The sequence below is a fragment of the Patagioenas fasciata genome, chromosome 22 (assembly GCF_037038585.1).
Source record: "Patagioenas fasciata isolate bPatFas1 chromosome 22, bPatFas1.hap1, whole genome shotgun sequence".
NCBI lineage: Eukaryota > Metazoa > Chordata > Aves > Columbiformes > Columbidae > Patagioenas > Patagioenas fasciata.
In genome coordinates, this window is record NC_092541.1 from 5,560,526 (window position 1) to 5,585,549 (window position 25,024).

At 49.4% G+C, this 25,024-nt stretch overlaps 3 protein-coding genes across 3 annotated transcripts; 1 reads left to right on the forward strand and 2 right to left on the reverse strand.

Moving 5' to 3' along the window:
• Positions 1–818: 818 nt before the first annotated feature.
• LOC136111598 (feather keratin Cos1-2) lies at positions 819–1,124 on the forward strand. Its single transcript, XM_065855882.1, has one exon. It carries the CDS (start codon positions 819–821, stop codon positions 1,122–1,124), a length of 306 nt encoding a protein of 101 aa, XP_065711954.1.
• A 4,245-nt stretch (positions 1,125–5,369) lies between these two features.
• LOC139825483 (feather keratin Cos2-2-like) lies at positions 5,370–6,135 on the reverse strand. Its single transcript, XM_071798209.1, has 2 exons — positions 5,986–6,135; positions 5,370–5,696 (listed from the first exon to the last, which is right to left on the reverse strand). The coding sequence occupies exons 1-2, from the start codon at positions 6,133–6,135 to the stop codon at positions 5,370–5,372; spliced, it is 477 nt and encodes a 158-aa protein (XP_071654310.1).
• Positions 6,136–13,798: 7,663 nt separating this feature from the next.
• On the reverse strand, positions 13,799–24,671 carry LOC136111603 (feather keratin Cos2-2-like). The gene is made up of 2 exons (XM_065855892.2): positions 24,540–24,671; positions 13,799–14,125 (listed from the first exon to the last, which is right to left on the reverse strand). The coding sequence occupies exons 1-2, from the start codon at positions 24,669–24,671 to the stop codon at positions 13,799–13,801; spliced, it is 459 nt and encodes a 152-aa protein (XP_065711964.2).
• Positions 24,672–25,024: the final 353 nt, after the last annotated feature.

A 25,024-nucleotide genomic window follows, 5' to 3' on the forward strand; every position in this document is an offset into this window, starting at 1 on the left:
AGCTGGGGCCCTTGCTGTCAGCAAGATCATACAAAAGAACCCAGCAGAGATCCCCAGGATGACACCACCTGCCTCCACTGGACCCTCCAGCTCTTAGTCCCTGTCTTCTGAACACAATGATTCATCCTCGCCCCGGAAATCCTGGGATTTCTCATCCAGCCTTCTAAAGAAGCATCTGTGACAGAATGGACACGAACTAAAAAGAAATACATGCCAACATGTGTCCAACCCAGAAGTCCTCAGACCTCTAATCCCGGCACTTAAAGAGAAAGCCTTCATATAGGAAAATATGTGGCAGATACCGGGAAATGGAAAGGCAGCAGTGCAGGAATCCAGGACACAGTCCATACCATTAGCTGGTGTGTTTTGCATTCACCATGAGCTTGTCAGAAAATTATTACTTCCACAAAGGGTGCCTGAGCCTGAGGCAGTGCAGGACTCCTATAAAAATCAGCCCAGTACCCTGCTCTCTCATCCACTTCTTTCGCCTCCTTCTCCTTGGGAATCGGGGGAGTGTGAGGTCTCTTCTTCACGTGCTTCTGGATCAGGTGTCTTTCCTCAATGTGTGTGCCATCTGAAAGGGTCTGTCCTGATGGGAGCTTTTTCCCGTGGGAGAGGGAAGTGGAGGAAAGGTCTTCTGAAGAGAGAGTTTGGGGCTTAGTGGAGGTGGTTTCTGGGACTTGAGGTGGGCAGCGTATGCTGGGCCAGGTGCTGCCTTGGCTCCAAGGTGTTTTGGTGCAGTGTTGCTTGTCAAGAGCAACGCCTCATGCTCTATTTCCTTCTGCCCTCTCTCTCAGGTGAACCTTTAGCCAAGAGACATGTCCTGTTGCAACCCATGTCTGCCCTGCCAGCCCTGTGGCCCGACCCCGCTGGCCAACAGCTGCAATGAGCCCTGTTGCAGGCAGTGCCAGAGCTCCACCGTTGTCATTGAGCCCTCCCCCGTGGTGGTGACCCTGCCTGGCCCCATCCTCAGCTCCTTCCCTCAGAACACTGTTGTGGGCTCCTCCACCTCTGCTGCCGTTGGCAGCATCCTCAGCTGTGAGGGAGTGCCCATCAACTCTGGGGGCTTTGACCTCTCCTGCATTACCAGCCGCTACTGTGGCAGCAGATGTCGCCCCTGCTAAAGCTGCTGACAACTACTTTGGGCAAGAACCTCTCAAGACCTTAGAACATGGTCCTTGAAAGGAGAGAGAGCTTCGCAGCATTACATTCAGAGCTTTGAACCATTGTTTCCTTCTTCCACTTGTACCTCTGTTTTTTTCCTTTGCTGATTCTGTCTCCAAGGCCAGCCTAGCAGTGACCTGTTTCTCTCTCGCTCTTGAGGAGTTTCGCCACATCCTTGGGGCTACATGTGGTGCTCCTTCTGAGACACCTCCTTTCCTTCTTGAGACTCATTAAAGTTGTGCTTCATCCAAGCCTGGGCCTCCGAGTCCTCTTTTGCTCTTCAGCAACTCTTTCAGTCTTCTCAGGGAAAAGGTGAATGAAGGGGAGGGTGAGACTCTTTGCAGTGGATTTTGTCACTTTGCAACACAGTAAATCAATTCCATGTTTTCATAAATAAATGGAGTGGAGTTGCTCGTGAGGGACAGTCAACTTAGTGGGTGTCTCAGCCTTGCTTTGCTCCCTTGAGCAAAGACATACGCATTTCTTAACCAACATTCTCTGCTCTTCTCACTCACACCTGATGTAATCTCCAGCCACGGTCCACGTTAGACCTAATAGGCACTTTGGTCATTTAAAGTAAACAATTAAGAATGAGGCAATTAAGAAACCAATGCACCCAGGAACTGTCACACATGCAATTACGTGTAACGGGAATCAGTCATTTCATGGCAATGGTGAGTTTCAGCAGAGCAGAAATGTTGGTCAAATCTCTGCCAGGTTCTTTCTGCTGTGGTCCATTTCCACACCTGAGCCCTAGTATGTCAGACCATTATATGGGGTAAGTGGTTTCTCTCAGTCAGAAACAAAGGGGGTTTGTCCTTCTGAAAGGAATTAAAATAGTAGATTTAACACACCATGGCTTTGCTCCTTCCCTCTTGTCTGGACAGCTGATTCCTTCTGGTCATGTACTGGACCGTGGCAATGGAGAACAAGACACCTGTAATTGATCTCATTCTCCTGGGCCTTTCATCCCTCCCAGGGTGGGCACATGGCCTCATGTGCCATTATCTTCTCCATGTATCTTCAAATGCTGGAAGAGAATGACCTTCATTCTTTTTCCTCTTCATATTTCCTTGGTGAAGACCTGGTACCACCACTGTTGTGTCAAAAAATGATGGAGAACTTTTCTTGCCTTGAGGAAAATCATGTATGTTGCCTGCTTCTGGGCACAGTCATTCTGATGTTCTCCCATCTTCCTGGCTGTCACTGACTTCCTGATTCTCTCACTTATGTCCTTGAATTGTAATGTGACTTTATGCAGTTTTCTTCATTGCCACACTCCCATGAGAGAAAACCTCTTTCCTGCAAGCCTTGGTAGCAATGGCATTGGGATTGTGGTCATGTTCACACCATTGACACTTCTGCTGACTGGCCCTTCTGCATCAAGAAAGCCACCACTGGGATCCAAGTCCCCTGACTCAGCTTTCCCTGACAGCCACCAACACTCTTGTGTGTGTATCTAATTGGACCAAAAGGCGGGAGAACCTGTTCTCTGAGGAAAGGTTGAAGGAGATAGGTCTTTTTCTGCTGGATGAACAGAAGGCTTGGGCAGACCTCCTCAACATATTCTAACACTTAAGTAATATCTACAAAGAGGATGGCAGCTCTCTCATTCAAAGGAGCCACATGGAGAAGACAAGCACCAATGAGTCCAAGCGTCACTGGAAGAACTTTCAGTTTGACATAAGAAATACCTTTGCTACAGTAAGACAAATCCTTCACTGGAATGACCTCCCAGGGTTGTGGTAGAGTTCCCATCACCACAAGTTTCCACAATGTGATTGGACAGGGTGGTAGCTAATCTCATCTTGTCTCTCTTTCTCATGAAACATTGGACCAGGTGATCATTCAAGGTCACTTCCAGTATTCAATATTCTACGATTCCCTGTCCCTCCCAGTGATACCCTTCAATCGTGATGTCACAAAATGCCATCCACTCTACTGCACCACTGTCATCACAAAGAAAATCCTCATTCCAAAAGAGTTTATTGCAGTTGAGATTCCCTTTTTTTTTTTTAGAGAAATTCGGATAGTGCATGGCTATTGCCCTCTTCATTTTCGAGAATTCTTCACTGTAAAAGCAATACTCTACAGGCAGGGAATAGAAAAGAGGGAGATGAACCTTTGATCTTCTTCTCTAGAAGGACAGTCACAATCAAGAGAAATGAGAACCCCCAAAATATGAGTCAGCAGGCCCATATGAGACTTCCATCTAGATTGGCAGATGCATGTATCCAGTGGATTGCCTTGATTGCCTAGGTATTCTAGGTGACAACTCTCTTGTACATGGAGATGCTACATGCTGGGGGTCCATTGCCTGGGCCCCGGGGCAGAGCAGGTCCGTGGCACCATGCTAGGGGCTTGTATACCTGGGTTGAGGACCAGTGCTTTTCCTTGCAATATAACCGCCAAGACTGGTGCTATTTACTGAAGAGCTTGGTGGGGGAAGAGGTGTCCTATCATGAGGCCACAGCCAAGCACTTTGGCGTGCCCATGGGGTTGCCAGGGGTGTGCAGGATCTCTTGCAGGACAGCTCTCCAACGACCAGGGACTGCACTGCTGGGAAGACCCTGGCATGCAAGCCATCTGCCCAGTCACCCTTTGTGCAATCATAACAGGATAATGGCCAGAAAATGCCTCTTTGAACACTCAGTGCCGTCGTGGGGTTGCAGTGAACATTATGGTCATTAGTTTCACAGCAAGAGGGGTCTCCATTATGTGGCCTGACTTGGGCTCATAGCAATCCTTACTTGGGAATTATCTCAGCCAAGTGTAAGGTGCTGCACATGGGAAAACATAATCCAAGCACAAGCTGGGACCTATCTGGCTGGGGAGCAGCTCTGTGGAAAGGGACCTGGGGGTCCTGGTGGACAAGCAGCTCGATAGGAGTGAACAATGTCCTGCTGCAGCAAAGAAGGCCAACAGGATGCCCGGTTACATTAGCAAGGGCATCACCAGTGGAAACAAAGAAGTCATTCTCTATGCTCTACTCAGAGCTTGTCAGGACAAATCTCAAATATTGTGTTCAATTTTGACCACTACAATACAAGAAAAAAGATGTGGACAGACTAGAAATACTCCAGAGAAGGCTCACAAAGATGATCAATGGAATAAGAATCTGCAGCATAAGGAAAGGCTGAGAGAACTGAGGTTGTTCAGATTAGAGAAGCGTAGGGGAGACCTCAGCACTATGTTCCAGTATTTAATGGGAGCCTAGACAGAAAATGGAGACTCTCTTTTTGCAAGCAGTCACATGAAAAAGATGAGGGGCAATAGGTACAAACTACTGCTGGGAGGTATCTGACTGAACACCAGAGCAAAATTATTCAGGATGACAACAAGGACACGCTGGATTAATCTCCCCAGAGAAGTGGTGGATTCTGAAACATTGGACGCGTACAACATGCAGTTAAACAATGTACTGGACAATTTTACCTAGCCTGCACTTTTAAAAAGAAAGGTTGGTCCAGGTCATCCTTGTGTTCCCTTTTATTCTCGTATTGAATGATCAAGATGCAGACCCATGTCTGGTTCTGGGCACTGCAATGAGCTGAAGGACTGCATGAGGTTCCTCTGTTTCACCTGGCTGTGCCCATGTGTGTTGATCATGCACACCAGATCAGGTAATGGAGGGGAACAAATGACAGAGATGAGTGTGTGGATTGTCCCCAGGCACTGCTGTTTTGCAGCCCCACTCCTGCCACACTCTGGAACCCTTTACTCACTTAAGACCATTGCCTGTAGCATGGCCATGAATGTCTTGTTCAGCTCCAAAGGAAAGACCATAAAACAATCCACTGCAGGGAGTCCAACCCTCCCCTTCCTCCAAGTTTTCCCTGAGCAGACTGGAACAGTTGCCTCAGAACAAAGGAGGACTCAGAGGCCCAGACTGGGATGCAGCACAAGTTTAATGAGATTCAAGAAGAAAAGGAGGTGGCTCAGAGGGAGCACCATGGACAGCCATAAGATTGCAGTGAAACTCCTGAGGAGTGTCAGTCTGCCTACCTGGCAGAGGGAGGGACAAAAACAGGTCCCTGCCACACTGTCCTTGGGAGACAGAATCCACAAAAGCAAGAGAGAAAGACATGAGTCGAAGAAGGACACAAGAGTTCAAAGCTCTGAATGCAATGCTGTGAAGCTCGCTCTCCTTTCAAGGACCATGTTCCAAGGTCTTGAGTTCTTGCCCAAGGACGTTGCCAGCAGCTTTAGCAGGGTCGGCATCTGCTGCCACAGTAGCGGCTGGTAATGCAGGAGAGGTCAAAGCCCCCAGAGTTGATGGGCACTCCTTCACAGCTGAGGATGCTGCCAACAGCAGCAGAGGTGGAGGAGCCCACAACGGTGTTCTGAGGGAAGGAGCTGAGGATGGGGCCAGGCAGGGTCACCACCACGGAGGAGGGCTCAATGACAATGGTGGAGCTCTGGCACTGCCTGCAACAGGGCTCATTGCAGCTGTTGGCCAGCGGGGTAGGACCACAGGGCTGGCAGGGCACGCATGGGTTGCAGCAAGACATGTCTCTGGGACAGAGGCTCACCTGAGAAGACAGGATGAAACAGAGCATGACATGCACCTGAGAAGCAGCACTGCACCCAAAAACAGAGGACACAAGGCACTTCTTGGCCCAGCATACACTGCCCATCTCAAATCCCAGGAGCCACCTCCACTAAGTCCCTGCCTCTCTCAGCGGAAGACCTTCTCTCCCCTTCCCTCTCCCATGAGAAGCAGCTCTCACCCCAGGGCAAGGACAGACCCTATCAGCTGAGACACACATTGAAAAAAGACCCCAGATTCTGAAGCAGGAGGACAAGAGGCTTCATACTCACCTGACTCCCAAGGAGAATGAAGCAAGAGAAGTAGATGAGAAAGCAGGGAGTTGGGCGGTCATTTATAGGAGTCCTGCACTGCCTCAGGCTCAGGCACCCTTTGTGGAAACAATAATTTTCTGACAAGCTCATGATGAATGTAAAACACATAGGCTAATGGCAAGGGCTGTGGCCTGATTTCGTGCACTGCCGCCTTTTCATTTCCTGTTTTCTGCCATGTGCTTTCCCATACGAAGACTTTTTCTGTAAGTGCCAGGATAAAAGGCCTGAGGATTTCCAGGGTAGACAGACGTCAGCGCGGCAGAAGATTCAGTCAAATCGCTGGTGGCATCCTGTGCAGGTAGGTGATTTTCACGTGGGTCATTACTGTGGGCTCCTTTGTGGCAAAGTTGTCCGGAAAAGGGCAACGCTGTAATCTTTCCCATCCGCTGACCAAGGACTGACATTTGGGACAACATGCCATATCCTTTTCTCTTGTTTCCTCCACCTCTCTGATGGTCGCTCATTGTTGGACTCAGGTGGGCTTCTGCTAGGGGTGTCTGATACTATTACGACACTAACAGTGCTCCCAGGATGATTTTGCTGGTCTCATTTGTCTCATGTCCTCTCCTTACACTCTCTGCAGGTCCTCAGGAAATGCCAGGAGATTGTTTGGGTCCTGGTTTTCTATTTGGAACTTGAATCCTTTTCTAGCACAGTGGTCCCCAGGATCTCCTCAACAAAGTCCACACTTGCTGATGGCTTTCTGGCTTTCTGTGAGCATACAGATTGTTGCATGGTTTGATGCAGACCTGCACGAGCACACTTGTGTCCCTCTGTACCTCTGTGACCCTCATCATGAAGACACGTGCATGTCGTAGCAGGGGACTCCTCCCTGGTGTGTCCAAGAGCACCGTAGAGGAGCAGGTAGCCTTTCCCAAAAGGAGCCCATTTGAAGCTAATGGTGGTGCTTTTGTCCTGGCAGAGAGGTTCTCAGAGAGCTGAAGTGCAATCTCTGCCTCCTACACCCTCCCGTTATTAATTTAAGAACAGGGAGAAAGTCCAAGAAACCCTAGCTACCAGTGCAGGACATTGTCCCTGGGGTGATACTCTGCTGGTGCAGTGTTGCTGGTGACTGGGGTGGGACACAGGTTCCTCATGTCCATGACAATGCTATATGTATTTCTGCAACTGGTCAGCCTGGTGCTGAGTGAGGCAGTGGCTGACAGCTCTCATCAAATGTGTATTAGACTGGGATCCAGGTGTAGCTCTGCTGTGACATGGAGGACCAAATCTCTGCGTGCATTAGGGAGAGCCCAACAGTTTTCAGTCAAACTCCTTTGATTTTCAAGCACCAGGGCTTCCACGTCCCCATAAAAGAACTGAGTCTGAGGGCCCAGCAGGTGTGTCTGAGAATGCAGGGACGTGTGTAGTAGGGAAAACCACAAACACTCTGATGGTTTTCACAAGTAGGTTAGTCAAAGTCAGAGACAGCGTTGGTGCTCTTTACTGATGTCCTTGCCTACACGCCTCATGTTCACCATCTTCCTCCTCTCAGCCTCCCCAGGCTCTCATTCTTTTTCCTATAGCTCCTGGTTATGGGCAAGCCTCGTTCACAGAGCCAGGTGAATCCTGTAACATCAAAGCATTTACAAGAGTCAGATGCAAAGACCCTGGGAAACAGCTCAGCTCTTTGAAGCTGCCTGGAGCCAAGATAAAATGAGTTGTCCAGGGTTGGGCTTTCTCCTCACTGAGACCAGAGTGCTGTGGCACTGTCCCTGACCTCTTAGATGAGGGGTTGAGACTGTGTCAATGCCTGGTACTGACACACAGTGGTGCCAAGGCGGGACTCAGAATGGTCAGGCACAACTATGTACACACACACACACATGCACTAAACACGTATCCAACATGCTCACGTATGCAACAGGAATCTCAGAGATGCACAGACATAAGCAAATATGCACGAGGCCAGAGACATGCAACGAATTCTACAGGAAAATAGAAACACAGTCTCACCAGCGGCACACAGGTGTGTGCACAGCTAGGCAGACAAGCACAGAGATGTGCATGTAGGGAATCAGACTGGCACACAGTCACGCTAACAGGCACAGTCTTACAGATGAGCACATAGAAATGGACGTCACTGAAGACCTGCCAGGGACGTCCCCTCCAGAGCACGGACGGGGCACTCTAAGCAGGACAAATGCGCTGGCAGCATTGCTTCAGGAGTCTCAGGGATCCATGGAGCGCCCAGAGAGAGGAGGAGGCCAAATAGGTTGCAATTTCCTCCTGAGGGCAGCTTAGAGTGAAAGAGAGATAAAAACATGAAGTGCAGCCCACACTCCTAGGAATATGAGAGCCAGAGACTGGTGCAAGGAGACAAGGAAGAATGACAGAGGGTAGTGCACAGAGTCACAGGAGTCTTTGGGGACAAGTCAAGGATTGCAGTGCTGGGAGCAGCTGGGGCCCTTGCTGTCAGCAAGATCATACAAAAGAACCCAGCAGAGATCCCCAGGATGACACCACCTGCCTCCACTGGACCCTCCAGCTCTTAGTCCCTGTCTTCTGAACACAATGATTCATCCTCGCCCCGGAAATCCTGGGATTTCTCATCCAGCCTTCTAAAGAAGCATCTGTGACAGAATGGACACGAACTAAAAAGAAATACATGCCAACATGTGTCCAACCCAGAAATCCTCAGACCTCTAATCCCAGCACTTAAAGAGAAAGCCTTCATATAGGAAAATATGTGGCAGATACCAGGAAATGGAAAGGCAGCAGTGCAGGAAACCAGGACACAGTCCATACCATTAGCTGGTGTGTTTTGCATTCACCATGAGCTTGTCAGAAAATTATTACTTCCACAAAGGGTGCCTGAGCCTGAGGCAGTGCAGGACTCCTATAAAAATCAGCCCAGTACCCTGCTCTCTCATCCACTTCTTTCGCCTCCTTCTCCTTGGGAATCAGGTGAGTGTGAGGTCTCTTCTTCACGTGCTTCTGGATCAGGTGTCTTTCCTCAATGTGTGTGCCATCTGAAAGGGTCTGTCCTGATGGGAGCTTTTTCCCGTGGGAGAGGGAAGTGGAGGAAAGGTCTTCTGAAGAGAGAGTTTGGGGCTTAGTGGAGGTGGTTTCTGGGACTTGAGGTGGGCAGCGTATGCTGGGCCAGGTGCTGCCTTGGCTCCAAGGTGTTTTGGTGCAGTGTTGCTTGTCAAGAGCAACGCCTCATGCTCTATTTCCTTCTGCCCTCTCTCTCAGGTGAACCTCTAGCCAAGAGACAGGTCCTGTTGCAACCCATGTCTGCCCTGCCAGCCCTGTGGCCCGACCCCGCTGGCCAACAGCTGCAATGAGCCCTGTTGCAGGCAGTGCCAGAGCTCCACCGTTGTCATTGAGCCCTCCCCCGTGGTGGTGACCCTGCCTGGCCCCATCCTCAGCTCCTTCCCTCAGAACACTGTTGTGGGCTCCTCCACCTCTGCTGCTGTTGGCAGCATCCTCAGCTGTGAGGGAGTGCCCATCAACTCTGGGGGCTTTGACCTCTCCTGCATTACCAGCCGCTACTGTGGCAGCAGATGTCGCCCCTGCTAAAGCTGCTGACAACTACTTTGGGCAAGAACCTCTCAAGACCTTAGAACATGGTCCTTGAAAGGAGAGAGAGCTTCGCAGCATTACATTCAGAGCTTTGAACCATTGTTTCCTTCTTCCACTTGTACCTCTGTTTTTTTCCTTTGCTGATTCTGTCTCCAAGGCCAGCCTAGCAGTGACCTGTTTCTCTCTCGCTCTTGAGGAGTTTCGCCACATCCTTGGGGCTACATGTGGTGCTCCTTCTGAGACACCTCCTTTCCTTCTTGAGACTCATTAAAGTTGTGCTTCATCCAAGCCTGGGCCTCCGAGTCCTCTTTTGCTCTTCAGCAACTCTTTCAGTCTTCTCAGGGAAAAGGTGAATAAGGGGAGGGTGAGACTCTTTGCAGTGGATTTTGTCACTTTGCAACACAGTAAATCAATTCCATGTTTTCATAAATAAATGGAGTGGAGTTGCTCGTGAGGGACAGTCAACTTAGTGGGTGTCTCAGCCTTGCTTTGCTCCCTTGAGCATAGACATACGCATTTCTTCACCAACATTTTCTGCTCTTCCCAGGCACACCTGATGTAATCTCCAGCCACGGTCCACGTTAGACCTAATAGGCACTTTGGTCATTTAAAGTAAACAATTAAGAATGAGGCAATTAAGAAACCAATGCACCCAGGAACTGTCACACATGCAATTACGTGTAACGGGAATCAGTCATTTCATGGCAATGGTGAGTTCCAGCAGAGCAGAAATGTTGGTCAAATCTCTGCCAGGTTCTTTCTGCTGTGGTCCATTTTCACACCTGAGCCCTAGTATGTCAGACCATTATATGGGGTAAGTGGTTTCTCTCAGTCAGAAACAAAGGGGGTTTGTCCTTCTGAAAGGAATTAAAATAGTAGATTTAACACACCATGGCTTTGCTCCTTCCCTCTTGTCTGGACAGCTGATTCCTTCTGGTCATGTACTGGACCGTGGCAATGGAGAACAAGACACCTGTAATTGATCTCATTCTCCTGGGCCTTTCATCCCTCCCCGGGTGGGCACATGCCCTCATGTGCCATTATCTTCTCCATGTATCTTCGAATCCTGGAAGAGAATGACCTTCATTCTTCTTCCTCCTCATATTTCCTTGGTGGAGACCTGGTAGACCACCACTGTTGTGTCAAAAATGATGGAGACTTTCCTTGCCTTGAGGAAAATCATGTATGTTGTCTGCTTCCGGGCACAGTCATTCTGATGTTTTCCCATCTTCCTGACTGTCACTGAGTTCATGATCCTCTCACTCATGTCCTTGAATTGTAACGTCACCATATGCAAATTTTTTCATTGCAGCACTCCCATGAGAGAGAAAACATCTTTCCTGCAATCCTTGCTAGCAATGCCATTGGGATTGTGGTCACGTTCACACCGTTGCCACTTCTGCTGACTGGCCCTTCTGCATCAAGAAAGGTGCTGCTGGGATCCAAGTCCATGACTCAGCCTTCCCTGATCCTGATCTGACAGCCACCACCACTCTTGTGTATGCGTCTAATTGGATCAAAGGGCTGGACAAAATGTCTTCTGAGGGAAGGCTGAAGGAGATAAGTTTTCTGCTGGATGAACAGAAGGCTTGGGCAGACCTCCTCAACATATTCTAGTACTTAAATAATATCTCCAAAGAAGTTGGCAACTCTCTTACTCAAAGGAGCCACATGGAGAAGACAAGTGTCAATGAGTCCAAGGGTCACTGGGAGAGGTTTCAGTTTGACATAAGAAATACCTTTGCTACAGTAAGACCAATCCATCACTGGAGTGACCTCCCAGGGATGTGGTAGAGTTCCCATCACCACAAGTTTCCACAATGTGATTGGACAGGGTGGTAGCTAATCTCATCTTGTCTCTCTCTCCCATTAAAGGTTGGACCAGGTGATCATTCAAGGTCACTTCCAGTATTCAATATTCTATGATTCCCTGTCCCTCCCTGTGATACCCTTCAATCGTGATGTCACAATATGCCATCCACTCTACTGCATCACTGTCATCACAAAGAAAATCCTCATTCCAAAGGAGTTTATTGCAATTCAGATTCACTTTTTTTCAGAGAAAATAGGATAGTGCATGGCTCTTGTCCTCTTCATTTCCAAGACTTCTTCACTGAAAGAGAGATACTCTGCAGGCAGGGAATAGAAAAGAGGGACAGGAACCTTCGATCTTCTGCTCTAGAAGACCATTAATGGTCAAGAGAAATGAGAACCCTCAAAGCTGTGTCAGCTGTTCTATAAGAGACTTCCATCTAGACTAGGAGATGCATGTACCTAGAAGTTTCTATAGATTGCCTAGTTCTTGTAAGTGACAGCTCTCTTGTACGTGGAGATGCTCCATACTGGGGTCCCTTGCCTGGGCCCCATTGCAAAGCAGGTCCATGGCACCATGCGGGGGGCTTGTATACCTGCATTGAGGACCAGAAATTTTCCTCCCAGTATAACGGCCAAGACTGGTGCTGTTTACTGCAGAGCTTGGTGAGGGAGAGGTGTCCGATCATGAGACCACAGCCAAGCACTTTGGTGTGCCCATGGGGTTGCCAGGGCTGTGCAGGGTCTCTTGCAGGACAGCTCTCCAACGACCAGGGACTGCACTGCTGGGAAGACCCTGGCATGCAAGCCATCTGCCCAGTCACCCTCTGTGCAATCATAACAGGATAATGGCCAGAAAATTCCTCTTTGAACACTCTGTGGTGTCGTGGGGTTGCAGTGAACCTTAGAGTCATTAGGTTCACAGCAAGAGGGGTCTCCATTACATGGCCTGACTTGGACTCATATCACTCCTTACTTGGGAATTATCTCAGCCAAGTGTAAGGTGCTGCACATGGGAAAACATAATCCAAGCACAGGCTGGGACCTAGCTGGCTGGGGAGCAGCTCTGTGGAAAGGGGGGACCTGGGGGTCCTGGTGGACAAGCAGCTCGATAGGAGTGAACAATGTCCTGCTGCAGCAAAGAAGGCCAACAGGATGCCCGGTTGCATTAGCAAGGGCATCACCAGGGGAGACAAAAGAAGTAATTATCACACTCTACTCAGAGCTTGTCAGGACAAATCTCAAATATTGTGTTCAATTTTGATCACTATTATACAAAAAAAGAGCTGTGGACAGACTAGAAATACTCCAGAGAAGGCTCACAAAGATGATCAATGGAATAAGAATCTGCAGCATAAGGAAAGGCTGAGAGAACTGGGGTTGTTCAGATTGGGGAAACATAGGGGAGACCTCAGCACTATGCTCCAGGATTTAATGGGAGCCTAGACAGAAAATGGAGACTCCCTTTTTGCCAGCAGTCACATGAAAAAGATGAGGGGCAATAGGTACAAACTACTGCTGGGAGGTATCTGACTGAACACCAGAGCAAAATTATTCAGGATGACAACAAGGACACGCTGGATTAATCTCCCCAGGGAAGTGGTGGATTCTGAAACATTGGACGCGTACAACATGCAGTTAAACAATGTACTGGACAATTTTACCTAGCCTGCGCTTTTGAAAAGAAAGGTTGGTCCAGGTCATCCTTGTGGTCCCTTTTATTCTGGTATTGTATGATCAAGATGCGTACCCATGTCTGGATCTGGGCACTGCAATGAGCTGAAGGACTGCATGAGGTTCCTCTGTTTCACCTGGCTGTGCCCATGTGTGTTGATCATGCACACCAGATCAGGTAATGGAGGGGAACGAATGACAGAGATGAGTGTGTGGATTGTCCCCAGGAACTGCTGTTTTGCAGCCCCACTCCTGCCACACTCTGGAACCCTTTACTCACTTAAGACCATTGCCTGTAGCATAGCCATGAATGTCTTGTTCAGCTCCAAAGGAAAGACCATAAAACAATCCACTGCAGGGAGTCCAACCCTCCCCTTCCTCCAAGTTTTCCCTGAGCAGACTGGAACAGTTGCCTCAGAACAAAGGAGGACTCAGAGGCCCAGACTGGGATGCAGCACAAGTTTAATGAGATTCAAGAAGAAAAGGAGGTGGCTCAGAGGGAGCACCATGGACAGCCATAAGATTGCAGTGAAACTCCTGCGGAGTGTCAGTCTGCCTGCCCGGCAGAGGGAGGGACAAAAACAGGTCCCTGCCACACTGTCCTTGGGAGACAGAATCCACAAAAGCTAGAGAGAAAGACATGAGTCGAAGAAGGACACAAGAGTTCAAAGCTCTGAATGCAATGCTGTGAAGCTCGCTCTCCTTTCAAGGACCATGTTCCAAGGTCTTGAGTTCTTGCCCAAGGACGTTGCCAGCATCTTTAGCAGGGTCGGCATCTGCTGCCACAGTAGCGGCTGGTAATGCAGGAGAGGTCAAAGCCCCCAGAGTTGATGGGCACTCCCTCACAGCTGAGGATGCTGCCAACAGCAGCAGAGGTGGAGGAGCCCACAACGGTGTTCTGAGGGAAGGAGCTAAGGATGGGGCCAGGCAGGGTCACCACCACGGAGGAGGGCTCAATGACAACGGTGGAGCTCTGGCACTGCCTGCAACAGGGCTCATTGCAGCTGTTGGCCAGTGGGGTTGGGCCACAGGGCTGGCAGGGCACGCATGGGTTGCAGCAAGACATGTCTCTGGGACAGAGGCTCACCTGAGAAGACAGGAAGAAAGAGAGCATGACATGCACCTGAGAAGCAGCACTGCACCCAAAAACAGAGGACACAAGGCACTTCTTGGCCCAGCATACGCTGCCCATCTCAAATCCCAGGAGCCACCTCCACTAAGTCCCTGCCTCTCTCAGCGGAAGACCTTCTCTCCCCTTCCCTCTCCCATGAGAAGCAGCTCTCACCCCAGGGCAAGGACAGACCCTATCAGCTGAGACACACATTGAAAAAAGACCCCAGATTCTGAGGGAGGAGGACAAGAGGCTTCACACTCACCTGACTCCCAAGGAGAATGAAGCGAGAGAAGTGGATGAGAGAGCAGGGAGTTGGGCGGTCATTTATAGGAATCCTGCACTGCCTCAGGCTCAGGCACCCTTTGTGGAAACAATAATTTTCTGACAAGCTCATGATGAATGTAAAACACATAGGCTAATGGCATGGGTTGTGTCCTGATTTCGTGCACTGCCGCCTTTTCATTTCCTGTTTTCTGCCATGTGCTTTCCCATATGAAGGCTTTTTCTGTAAGTGCCAGGATAAAAGGCCTGAGGATTTCCAGGGTAGACAGACGTCAGCGCGGGCAGAAGGTTCAGTCTAATTGTTGATGGCATCCTGTGCAGGTAGGTGATTTTCACCTGGGTCATTACTGTGGGCTCCTTTGTGGCAAAGTTGTCCGGAAAAGGGCAACGCTTTAATGTTTCCCATCCGCTGGCCAAGGACTGACATTTGGGACAACATGCCATATCCTTTTCTCTTGTTTCCTCCACCTCTCTGATGGTCGCTCATTGCTGGACTCAGGTGGGCTTCTGCTAGGGGTGTCTGATACTATTACGACACTAACAGTGCTCTCAGGATGATTTTGTTGGGCTCCTTTGCCTCATGTTCTCTCGTTACACTCTCTGCAGGTCCTCAGGAAATGCCAGGAGATTGTTTGGGTCCTGGTTTTCTGTTTGGAACTTGAATCCTTTTCTAGCACAGTGGTCCCCAGGATCTCCTCAACAAAGTCCACACTTGCTGATGGCTTTCTGGCTTTCTGTGAGCATACAGATTGTTGCATGGTTTGATGCAGACCTGCACGAGCACACTTGTGTCCCTCTGTACCTCTGTGACCCTCATCATGAAGACACGTGCATGTCGTAGCAGGGGACTCTTCCCTGGTTTGTCCAAGAGCATCGCAGAGGAGCAGGTTGCCTTTCCCAAAAGGAGCCCATCTGAAGCTGAATGGTGGTGCTTTTGTCCTGGCAGAGAGGTTCTCAGAGAGCTGAAACGCAATCTCTGCCTCCTACACCCTCCCGTTCTTAATGTAAGAACATGGAGAAAGTCCAAGAAACCCTAGCTACCAGTGCAGTACATTGTCCCCGGGGTGATACTCTGCTGGTGCAGTGTTGCTGGTGACTGGGGTGGGACACAGGTTCCTCATGTCCATGACAATGCTATATGTATTTCTGCAACTGGTCAGCCTGGTGCTGAGTGAGGCAGTGGCTGACAATTCTCATCAAATGTGTATTAGACTGGGATCCAGGTGTAGCTCTGCTGTGACATGGAGGACCAAGTCTCTGCATGCATTAGGGAGAGCCCAACAGTTTTCAGTCAAACTCCTTTGCTTTTCAAGCACCAGGGCTTCCACGTCCCCATAAAAGAACTGAGTCTGAGGGCCCAGCAGGTGTGTCTGAGAATGCAGGGACGTGTGTAGTAGGGAAAACCACAAACACTCTGATGGTTTTCACAAGTTGGTTGGTCAAAGTCAGTGTTCGATCACGAAGGAACTGTTGTGTATTGACCACAACCCCATATTCTGCATCCCACTGGATTGTTTAAGAGTGAATCAAAAAGAAAAGCCTGCATTGAAGGATTGAAGTTGAATCTGTTAACAAGAGTTAAGGAATGTGGGTAAATTCTTAAGGCTGTTTTGGATGGTTTTTACCATCCTCCTTCATTTCTTATTGTTACCAATTTAAATTATTCTTCTCCAAGTCAGGCCTATTTTGCCCCTAATGATCATTGGTGAGTAATACCCCTGTCTTTACCAGGACCCATCACGGTTTTCACCTTATGTTTTCCACCTGTCCCGTAGATGAAGGAGACAGTAGCCAGCTGGGTGGGTGCCTGGAAGCCGGCCAAGGTCTTCTTGGATTTGCAACAGTTACGGCAGTTAAAAGTGACCAGGAGTGTCTGTCATTTCCATGCTTTAATTCCGTTTTCTGTCTGTGCTATCACAACCAGCCTCTTTTTCCTGCTCTTGCTCTTGCTCTGCTGTAGGGTTGATTAGCAGTAATGTCAACTGATATTTGTGCTTGTGTACCCAGGACATACGATCCCTTTGCATGCCATGCCCCCTCATTCTGGAGATGCTGGGAAGCTCAAGATGAGCCTCTCTGGCCAAAACGATTTCTCCTACAATCTTCTCCTTACATCCATGCAACCATCTTCTGTATTTGAGCCTCCTGCCCAAGACCACTTCCATCCAGATCAAGAGGAATGGCCTCGAGTGCTTATGATGCTGCTGTCATCCCAGGGTCTCCTGAAGCACTGGGGTCTTCCCATGGACACAGTACAAGTCGGGATAACCATGTTTAAGGCATGCTCGGAGGCCAACGGGAATATTTCTGAGCAGAGATACAGCAAAGGAATGGCTGAAACCCCACCAAAAAAGACCCTGGGCACCTGATGGGATGGGAGGTGGATGCTGTGCAGCAGGGAGCAAGGGTTGATTTTCCTGAGGCCAGGGATCCTCCTGCATGGCCTGTAGCCACAAAGCCACCTCAGCCCAGCCTCAACCCCTCTCCATGACAAACCAACTCTCCTCTGCTCTCTCCCATAATCACGATCTCACAGCACTAACATGGGACCAAGGGACTGGTATCATGTGAGTTGTCCTTGAAGGCTGGACCTCTTCCTATAAGAGGAGGGCAAGGAGACAAAGGAATTCTCATTCACTTGGTTACTAATGTGAAGGAGGTGACTGAATTGTTTGAGGGAGTGACCAGTTGAACTAGCTTTTCTTTTGTCTTCACATGGCCTCAGGCCAAAAGACACACACTGCATAAGCTACAATTTTCCTGCATGCTCCTAAAGAATGGTGATTTTGCAGGTAATGAAATCACACGTGCTGCTGTTTCTCTTTATGCTGCCTTTGATTTCCCGCCCCGAGTGCCCCATCAAGAGTGCTTGTCTAAGAAGTGAGAGTAGCTCTGGAGAGACATTTTGGACAGGGCTGGGCTGCAGCGGTGTCTCCTGAAGGGGTGATCGCAAGAGCTTTGCTGGACTTCAGCAGAGGCCTGGGGAGGTAATGGCCAGAAGAGCATTGCAGTGATGGGGGCAATTCAATTCAGGGTCCCTGTGTGTTGACCCGGAGAGAAACCTGAATTTCCTGGTATTGCTGCTGCACCTTGTGCTCTGCATTTCACAGAATCATGGAACTGCTGAGGTTGGAAGGCATCTCTGCAGACGATCTCGTCAAATGCCTCTGCTACAATAGGGTCAGCTAGAGCACATTGGCTAAAGGCTTTATCAAGACGGGATTGGAGTATCTTCACAGCTAAGACTCCACAACCTCTTTGAACTACTTCTGCCAGTGTTTCAGCACCTCCACAGTGAAGAAGCTTTTATTTGGACCTGCGGATGCACAAGTGGTATGGGAAGGGTTCTTAAAGGTAGGCAGCGCCCCCATGCGGCTTTACACCACATGTCACTCACTGCAGAGTTCCCAACTCATTGACGTGCCTCAGTGGACCCCAAATCCCACAACGGAAGAGCACTTTCCCCACAGTTACCTGATGGGAGGCAGCTGTGGAGCAGCGCACAGTCAAGAACCCCAGCTAGGCCAGTCCTGAGGTCCCCTCCTCTGTCTACTGCTGAGAGTTGTCTTATGCAGGGGATGCGTCATCTCCCAGAACACTTTGAGGACCCTGAGGAGGGTCTTTCTCTCCATCATTTGGGGAGGAGGAAAGGCACTGTGGTGTGGGCCAAAATGCCTGCATTTAAGGAAAAGCATCTAGTTCTGGTCCTCCGGTTTAAGCATGACAAGGAATTACTGGATGGAGTCCAGCGGCAGGCTACGAAGACAATCAGAGCCTACAGCATCTTTCTGAAGAGGAGAGACTGAGACAGCTGTGTCAGTTCAGCCTGGAAAAGAGAAGGCTGAGAGGTGATCTTATCAATGTTTACAAGTATCTTAAGAGTGGAGGTCAAAAGGATGCTACCAGAACCCTTTCAGCGGTGGCCAATGATAGGATGATAGGCAACGGGCACAGGCTGAAGCACAGGAGCTTCCATCTGAACATGAGGAATAACTTCTTCTAGGGTGACAGAGCACAGGAACAGGCTGTCCAGAGAGGTTCTGTAGTCTCCTTCTCTGGAGACCCACTGCTTTCCTCTGCGTGGTGATGTTAGCTGGTGTTTGAATCCCACCCTCCTTCTCCAGGCCATAGGACCAAGAAGCTACATCTCCTGCATCTCAGCCACGGCCAAATAGTTTGTAAGAACAGTTTGGAGTCAGTGTCTCATTAGAGGCTTGGAAAGAGACCTTACAGCACTGCTGCACTTATCTAGTATTGCTGGCACTTGGCATCCTTGGCTCTGTCCAGCGTTGGTGTTCTTTACTGATGCCCTTGCCTACACGCCTCATGTTCACCATCTTCCTCCTCTCAGCCTCCCCAGGCTCTCATTCTTTTTCCCATAGCCCCTGTCTTCTGAACACAATGATTCATCCTCGCCCCGGAAATCCTGGGATTTCTCATCCAGCCTTCTAAAGAAGCGTCTGTGACAGAATGGACACGAACTCAAAAGAAACACATGCTAACATGTGTCCAACCCAGAAATCCTCAGGTCTCTAATCCCGGCACTTAAAGAGAAAGCCTTCATATAGGAAAATATGTGGCAGATACCAGGAAATGGAAAGGCAGCAGTGCAGGAAACCAGGACACAGTCCATACCATTAGCTGGTGTGTTTTGCGTTCACCATGAGCTTGTCAGAAAATTATTACTTCCGCAAAGGGTACCTGAGCCTGAGGCAGTGCAGGACTCCTATTAAAATCAGCCCAATACCCTGCTCTCTCATCCACTTCTTTCGCCTCCTTCTCCTTGGGAATCAGGTGAGTGTGAGGTCTCTTCTTCACGTGCTTCTGGATCAGGTGTCTTTCCTCAATGTGTGTGCCATCTGAAAGGGTCTGTCCTGATGGGAGCTTTTTCCCGTGGGAAAGGGAAGTGGAAGAAAGGTCTTCTGAAGAGAGAGTTTGGGGCTTAGTGGAGGTGGTTTCTGGGACTTGAGGTGGGCAGCGTATGCTGGGCCAGGAGCTTCCTTGGCTCCAAGGTGTTTTGGTGCAGTGCTGCTTGTCAAGAGCAACACCTCATGCTCTATTTCCTTCTGCCCTCTCTCTCAGGTGAACCTCTAGCCAAGAGACAGGTCCTGTTGCAACCCATGTCTGCCCTGCCAGCCCTGTGGCCCGACCCCGCTGGCCAACAGCTGCAATGAGCCCTGTTGCAGGCAGTGCCAGAGCTCCACCGTTGTCATTGAGCCCTCCCCCGTGGTGGTGACCCTGCCTGGCCCCATCCTCAGCTCCTTCCCACAGAACACTGTTGTGGGCTCCTCCACCTCTGCTGCTGTTGGCAGCATCCTCAGCTGTGAAGGAGTGCCCATCAACTCTGGGGGCTTTGACCTCTCCTGCATTAACAGCTGCTACTGTGGCAGCAGATGTCGCCCCTGCTAAAGCTGCTGACAACTACTTTGGGCAAGAACATCTCAAGACCTTAGAACATGGTCCTTGAAAGGAGAGAGAGCTTCGCAGCATTGCATTCAGAGCTTTGAACCATTGTTTCCTTCTTCCACTTGCATCTCTGTTTTTTTCCTTTGCTGATTCTGTCTCCAAGGCCAGCCTAGCAGTGACCTGTTTCTCTCTCGCCCTTGAGGAGTTTCGCCACACCCTTGGGGCTACATGTGGTGCTCCCTCTGAGCCACCTCCTTTCCTTCTTGAGACTCATTAAAGTTGTGCTTCATCCAAGCCTGGGCCTCCGAGTCGTCTTTTGCTCTTCAGCAACTCTTTCAGTCTTCTCAGGGAAAAGGTGAATGAAGGGGGGGGTGGGACTCTTTGCAGTGGATTTTGTCACTTTACAACACAGTAAATCAATTCCATGTTTTCATAAATAAATGGAGTGGAGTTGCTCGTGAGGGACAGTCAACTTAGCGGGTGTCTCAGCCTTGCTTTGCTCCCTTGAGCAAAGACATACGCATTTCTTAACCAACATTCTCTGCTCTTCTCACTCACACCTGATGTAATCTCCAGCCACGGTCCACGTTAGACCTAATAGGCACTTTGGTCATTTAAAGTAAACAATTAAGAATGAGGCAATTAAGAAACCAATGCACCCAGGAACTGTCACACATGCAATTACGTGTAACGGGAATCAGTCATTTCATGGCAATGGTGAGTTCCAGCAGAGCAGAAATGTTGGTCAAATCTCTGCCAGGTTCTTTCTGCTGTGGTCCATTTCCACACCTGAGCCTTAGTATGTCAGACCATTATATGGGGTAAGTGGTTTCTCTCAGTCAGAAACAAAGGGGGTTTGTCCTTCTGAAAGGAATTAAAATAGTAGATTTAATCCCCCACAGCTTTGCTCCTTCCCTCTTGTCTGGACAGCTGATTCCTTCTGGTCATGTACTGGGCCGTGGCAATGGACAACAAGACATGTGTATTTGATCACTTTCCCCTGGGCCTTCCACCCCTTCCAGGGTGGGCACGTGGCCCCATGTGTCAATATCTTCTCCATGTATCTTCAAATGCTGGAAGAGAATGACCTCATTCTTTTTCCTCCTCATATTTCCCTGGTGAAGACCTGGTACCACCACTGTTGTGTCAAAAAATGATAGAGAACTTTTCTTGCCTTGAGGAAAATCATGTATGTTGTCTGCTTCCGGGCACAGTCATTCTGATGTTTTCCCATCTTCCTGGCTGTCACTGAGTTCATGATCCTCTCACTTATGACCTTGAATTGTAATGTGACTTTATGCAGTTTTCTTCATTGCCACACTCCCATGAGAGAAAACGTCTTTCCTGCAAGCCTTGGTAGCAATGGCATTGGGATTGTGGTCATGTTCACACCGTTGCCACTTCTGCTGATTGACCCTTCTGCATCAAGAAAGCCACTGCTGGGATTCAAGTCCATGACTCAGCCTTCCCTGATCCTGATCTGACAACCACCACCACTCTTGTGTATGGGTCTAATTGGACCAAAAGGCGGGAGAACCTGTTCTCTGAGGAAAGGCTGAAGGAGATAGGTCTTTTTCTGCTGGATGAACAGAAGGCTTGGGCAGACCTCCTCAACATATCCTGATACTTAAGTAATATCTGCAAAGAGGATGGCAGCTCTCTCATTCAAAGGAGCCACATGGAGAAGACAAGCCCCAATGAGTCCAAGCATCACTGGGAGAACTTTCAGTTTGACATAAGAAATACCTTTGCTACAGTAAGACAAATCCTCCACTGGAATGACCTCCCAGGGTTGTGGTAGAGTTCCCATCGCTGCAAGTTTCCACAATGTGATTGGACAGGGTGGTAGCTAATCTCATCTTGTCTCTCTTTCTCATGAAACATTGGACCAGGTGATCATTCAAGGTCTTTTCCAGTATTCAATATTCTACGATTCCTTGTCCCTCCCAGTGATACCCTTCAGTCGTGATGTCACAAAATGCCATCCACTCTACTGCACCACTGTCATCACAATGAAAATCCTCATTCCAAAAGAGTTTATTGCAGTTGAGATTCCCTTTTTTTTTTCAGAGAAATTCGGATAGTGCATGGCTATTGCCCTCTTCATTTTCGAAAATTCTTCACTTTAAAAGACATACTCTACAGGCAGGGAATAGAAAAGAGGGACAGGAACCTTTGGTCTTCTTCTCTAGAAGGACAGTCACAATCAAGTGAAATGAGAACCCCCAAAATATGACTCAGCAGGTCCATATGAGACTTCCATCTAGATTGGCAGATGCATGTATCCAGTGGATTGTCTTGATTACCTAGGTATTCTAGGTGACAACTCTCTTGTACGTGGAGATGCTACATGCTGGGGGTCCATTGCCTGGGCCCCGGGGCAGAGCAGGTCCGTGGCACCATGTCAGGGGCTTGTATACCTGGGTTGAGGACCAGTGCTTTTCCTCCCAGTATAACCGCCAAGACTGGTGCTGTTTACTGAAGAGCTTGGTGGGGGGAGAGGTGTCCTATCATGAGACCACAGCCAAGCACTTTGGCGTGCCCATGGGGTTGCCAGGGGTGTGCAGGATCTCTTGCAGGACAGCTCTCCAACGACCAGGGACTGCACTGCTGGGAAGACCCTGGCATGCAAGCCATCTGCCCAGTCACCCTCTGTGCAATCATAACAGGATAATGGCCAGAAAATGCCTCTTCGAACACTCAGTGGTGTCGTGGGGTTGCAGTGAAGCTTATGGTCATTAGGTTCACAGCAAGAGGGGTCTCCATTATGTGGCCTGACTTGGGCTCATAGCAATCCTTACTTGGGAATTATCTCAGCCAAGTGTAAGGTGCTGCACATGGGAAAACATAATCCCAGCACAGGCTGGGATATAGCTGGCTGGGGAGCAGCTCTGTGGAAAGGGACGTGAGGATCCTGGTGGACAGGGAGCTCAATAGGTGTGAACAATGTCTTGCTGCAGCAAAGAAGGCCAACAGGATGCCCGGTTGCATTAGCAAAGGCATCACCAGGGGAGACAAAAGAAGTCATTATCACACTCTACTCAGAGCTTGTCAGGCCAAATCTTAAATTTGTGTTCCTTTTTGGTCACTGGTATGGAACAAATATGTGGATGGACTGGAAATACTCCAGAGAAGGCTCACAAAGATGATCAATGGAATAAGAATCTGCAGCATAAGGAAAGGTTGAGAGAACTGGGGTTGTTCAGCTTGGAGAAGCATAGGGGAGACCTCAGCACTATGTTCCAGGATTATAAGAGTGCCTGGAAAGAAGATGCAGACTCCCTTTTTTCAAGTAATCACATGGAAAAGACAAGGTGCAATAGGTGCAAGCTACTCCTGGGAGGTATCTGATTGAACCCCTGAGCAAAACTACTCTATTCTATTGTATGATCTGGATGCAGATCAGTGTCTGGAGAGCAACTGGGCCCTGCCAGATGCTGAAGGACTGCATGAGGTTCCTCTGTCTCACTGTCTGTGCCCATGTACGTTGACCATGCACAGCAGATCAGGTAATGGACAGGAAGGAATGAGAGAGATGAGTGTGTGGATTGTCCCCAGGAACTGCTGTTTTGAACCCCCACTCCTGCCACACTCTCGAACCCTTTACTCACTTAAGACCATTGCCTGTAGCATTATTCATTAATGTCTTGTTCAGCTCCAAAGGAAAGACCATAAAACAATCCAATGCAGGGAGTTCAACCCTCCCCTTCCTCCATGTTTTCCCTGAGCAGACTGGAACAGTTGCCTCAGAACAAAGGAGGACTCAGAGGCCCAGACTGGGATGCAGCACAAGTTTAATGAGATTCAAGAAGAAAAGGAGGTGGCTCAGAGGGAGCACCATGGACAGCCGTAAGATTGCAGTGAAACTCCTGTGGAGTGTCAGTCTGCCTGCCCTGCAGATGGAGGGACAAAAACAGGTCCCTGCCACGCTGCCCTTGGGAGACAGAATCCGCAAAAGCATGAGAGAGAGACATGAGTCGAAGAAGGAAACAAGAGTTCAAAGCTCTGAATGCAATGCTGCGAAGCTCTCTCTCCATGTTCCAAGGTCTTGAGAGGTTCTTGCCCAGGGATGTTGCCAGCAGCTTTAGCAGGGGCGACATCTGCTGCCACAGTAGCGGCTGGTAATGCAGGAGAGGTCAAAGCCCCCAGAGTTGATGGGCACTCCCTCACAGCTGAGGATGCTGCCAACAGCAGCAGAGGTGGAGGAGCCCACAACAGTGTTCTGAGGGAAGGAGCTGAGGATGGGGCCGGGCAGGGTCACAATCACTGAGGAGGGCTGGATGGCGATGGTGGAGCTCTGGCACTGCCTGCAACAGGGCTCATTGCAGCTGTTGGCCAGTGGGGTTGGGCCACAGGGCTGGCAGGGCACGCATGGGTTGCAGCAAGACATGTCTCTGGACAGAGGCTCACCTGAGAAGACAGGAAGAAACAGAGCATGACATGCACCTGAGAAGCAGCACTGCACCCAAAAACAGAGGACACAAGGCACTTCTTGGCCCAGCATACACTGCCCACCTCATATCCCAGGAGCCACCTCCACTAAGTCCCTGCCTCTCTCAGCGGAAGACTTTCTCTCCCCTACCCTCTCCCATGAGAAGCAGCTCTCACCCCAGGGTAAAGACAGACCCTATCAGCTGAGACACGCATTGAAAAAAGATACCGGATCCTGAAGCAGGAGGACAAGAGGCTTCACACTCACCTGACTACCAAGGAGAATGAAGCGAGAGAAGTGGATGAGAGAGCAGGGAGTTGGGCGGTCATTTATAGGAGTCCTGCACTGCCTCAGGCTCAGGCACCCTTTGTGGAAACAATAATTTTCTGACAAGCTCATGATGAATGTAAAACACATAGGCTAATGGCATGGGTTGTGTCCTGATTTCGTGCACTGCCGCCTTTTCATTTCCTGTTTTCTGCCATGTGCTTTCCCATATGAAGGCTTTTTCTGTAAGTGCCAGGATGAAAGGCCTGAGGATTTCCAGCGTAGACAAACGTCAGCGTGAGCAGAAGACTCAGGCTAATTGCTGGTGACATCCTGTGCAGGTAGGTGATTTTTCACTTGGGTCATTGCAGCTGTGGGCTCCTTTGTGGCAAAGTTGTCCGGAAAAGGGCAACGCTGTAATGTTTCCCATCCGCTGACCAAGGACTGACATTTGGGACAACATGCCATATCCTTTTCTCTTCTTT

What these genes read in the sequence shown, in the direction of transcription:
- LOC136111598 (XM_065855882.1), top strand. Translation starts at nt 819, where the DNA reads ATGTCCTGTTGCAACCCATGTCTGCCCTGCCAGCCCTGTGGCCCGACC.
- LOC139825483 (XM_071798209.1), bottom strand. Translation starts at nt 6,135, where the DNA reads ATGTGTTTTACATTCATCATGAGCTTGTCAGAAAATTATTGTTTCCAC. An exon ending in TCATTCTCCTTGGGAGTCAG is followed by an intron (nt 5,697 to 5,985) that starts GTGAGTATGAAG and finishes CTGTCTTCTCAG; the next exon opens with GTGAGCCTCTGTCCCAGAGA.
- LOC136111603 (XM_065855892.2), bottom strand. Translation starts at nt 24,671, where the DNA reads ATGAGCTTGTCAGAAAATTATTGTTTCCACAAAGGGTGCCTGAGCCTG. An exon ending in TCATTCTCCTTGGTAGTCAG is followed by an intron (nt 14,126 to 24,539) that starts GTGAGTGTGAAG and finishes CTGTCTTCTCAG; the next exon opens with GTGAGCCTCTGTCCCAGAGA.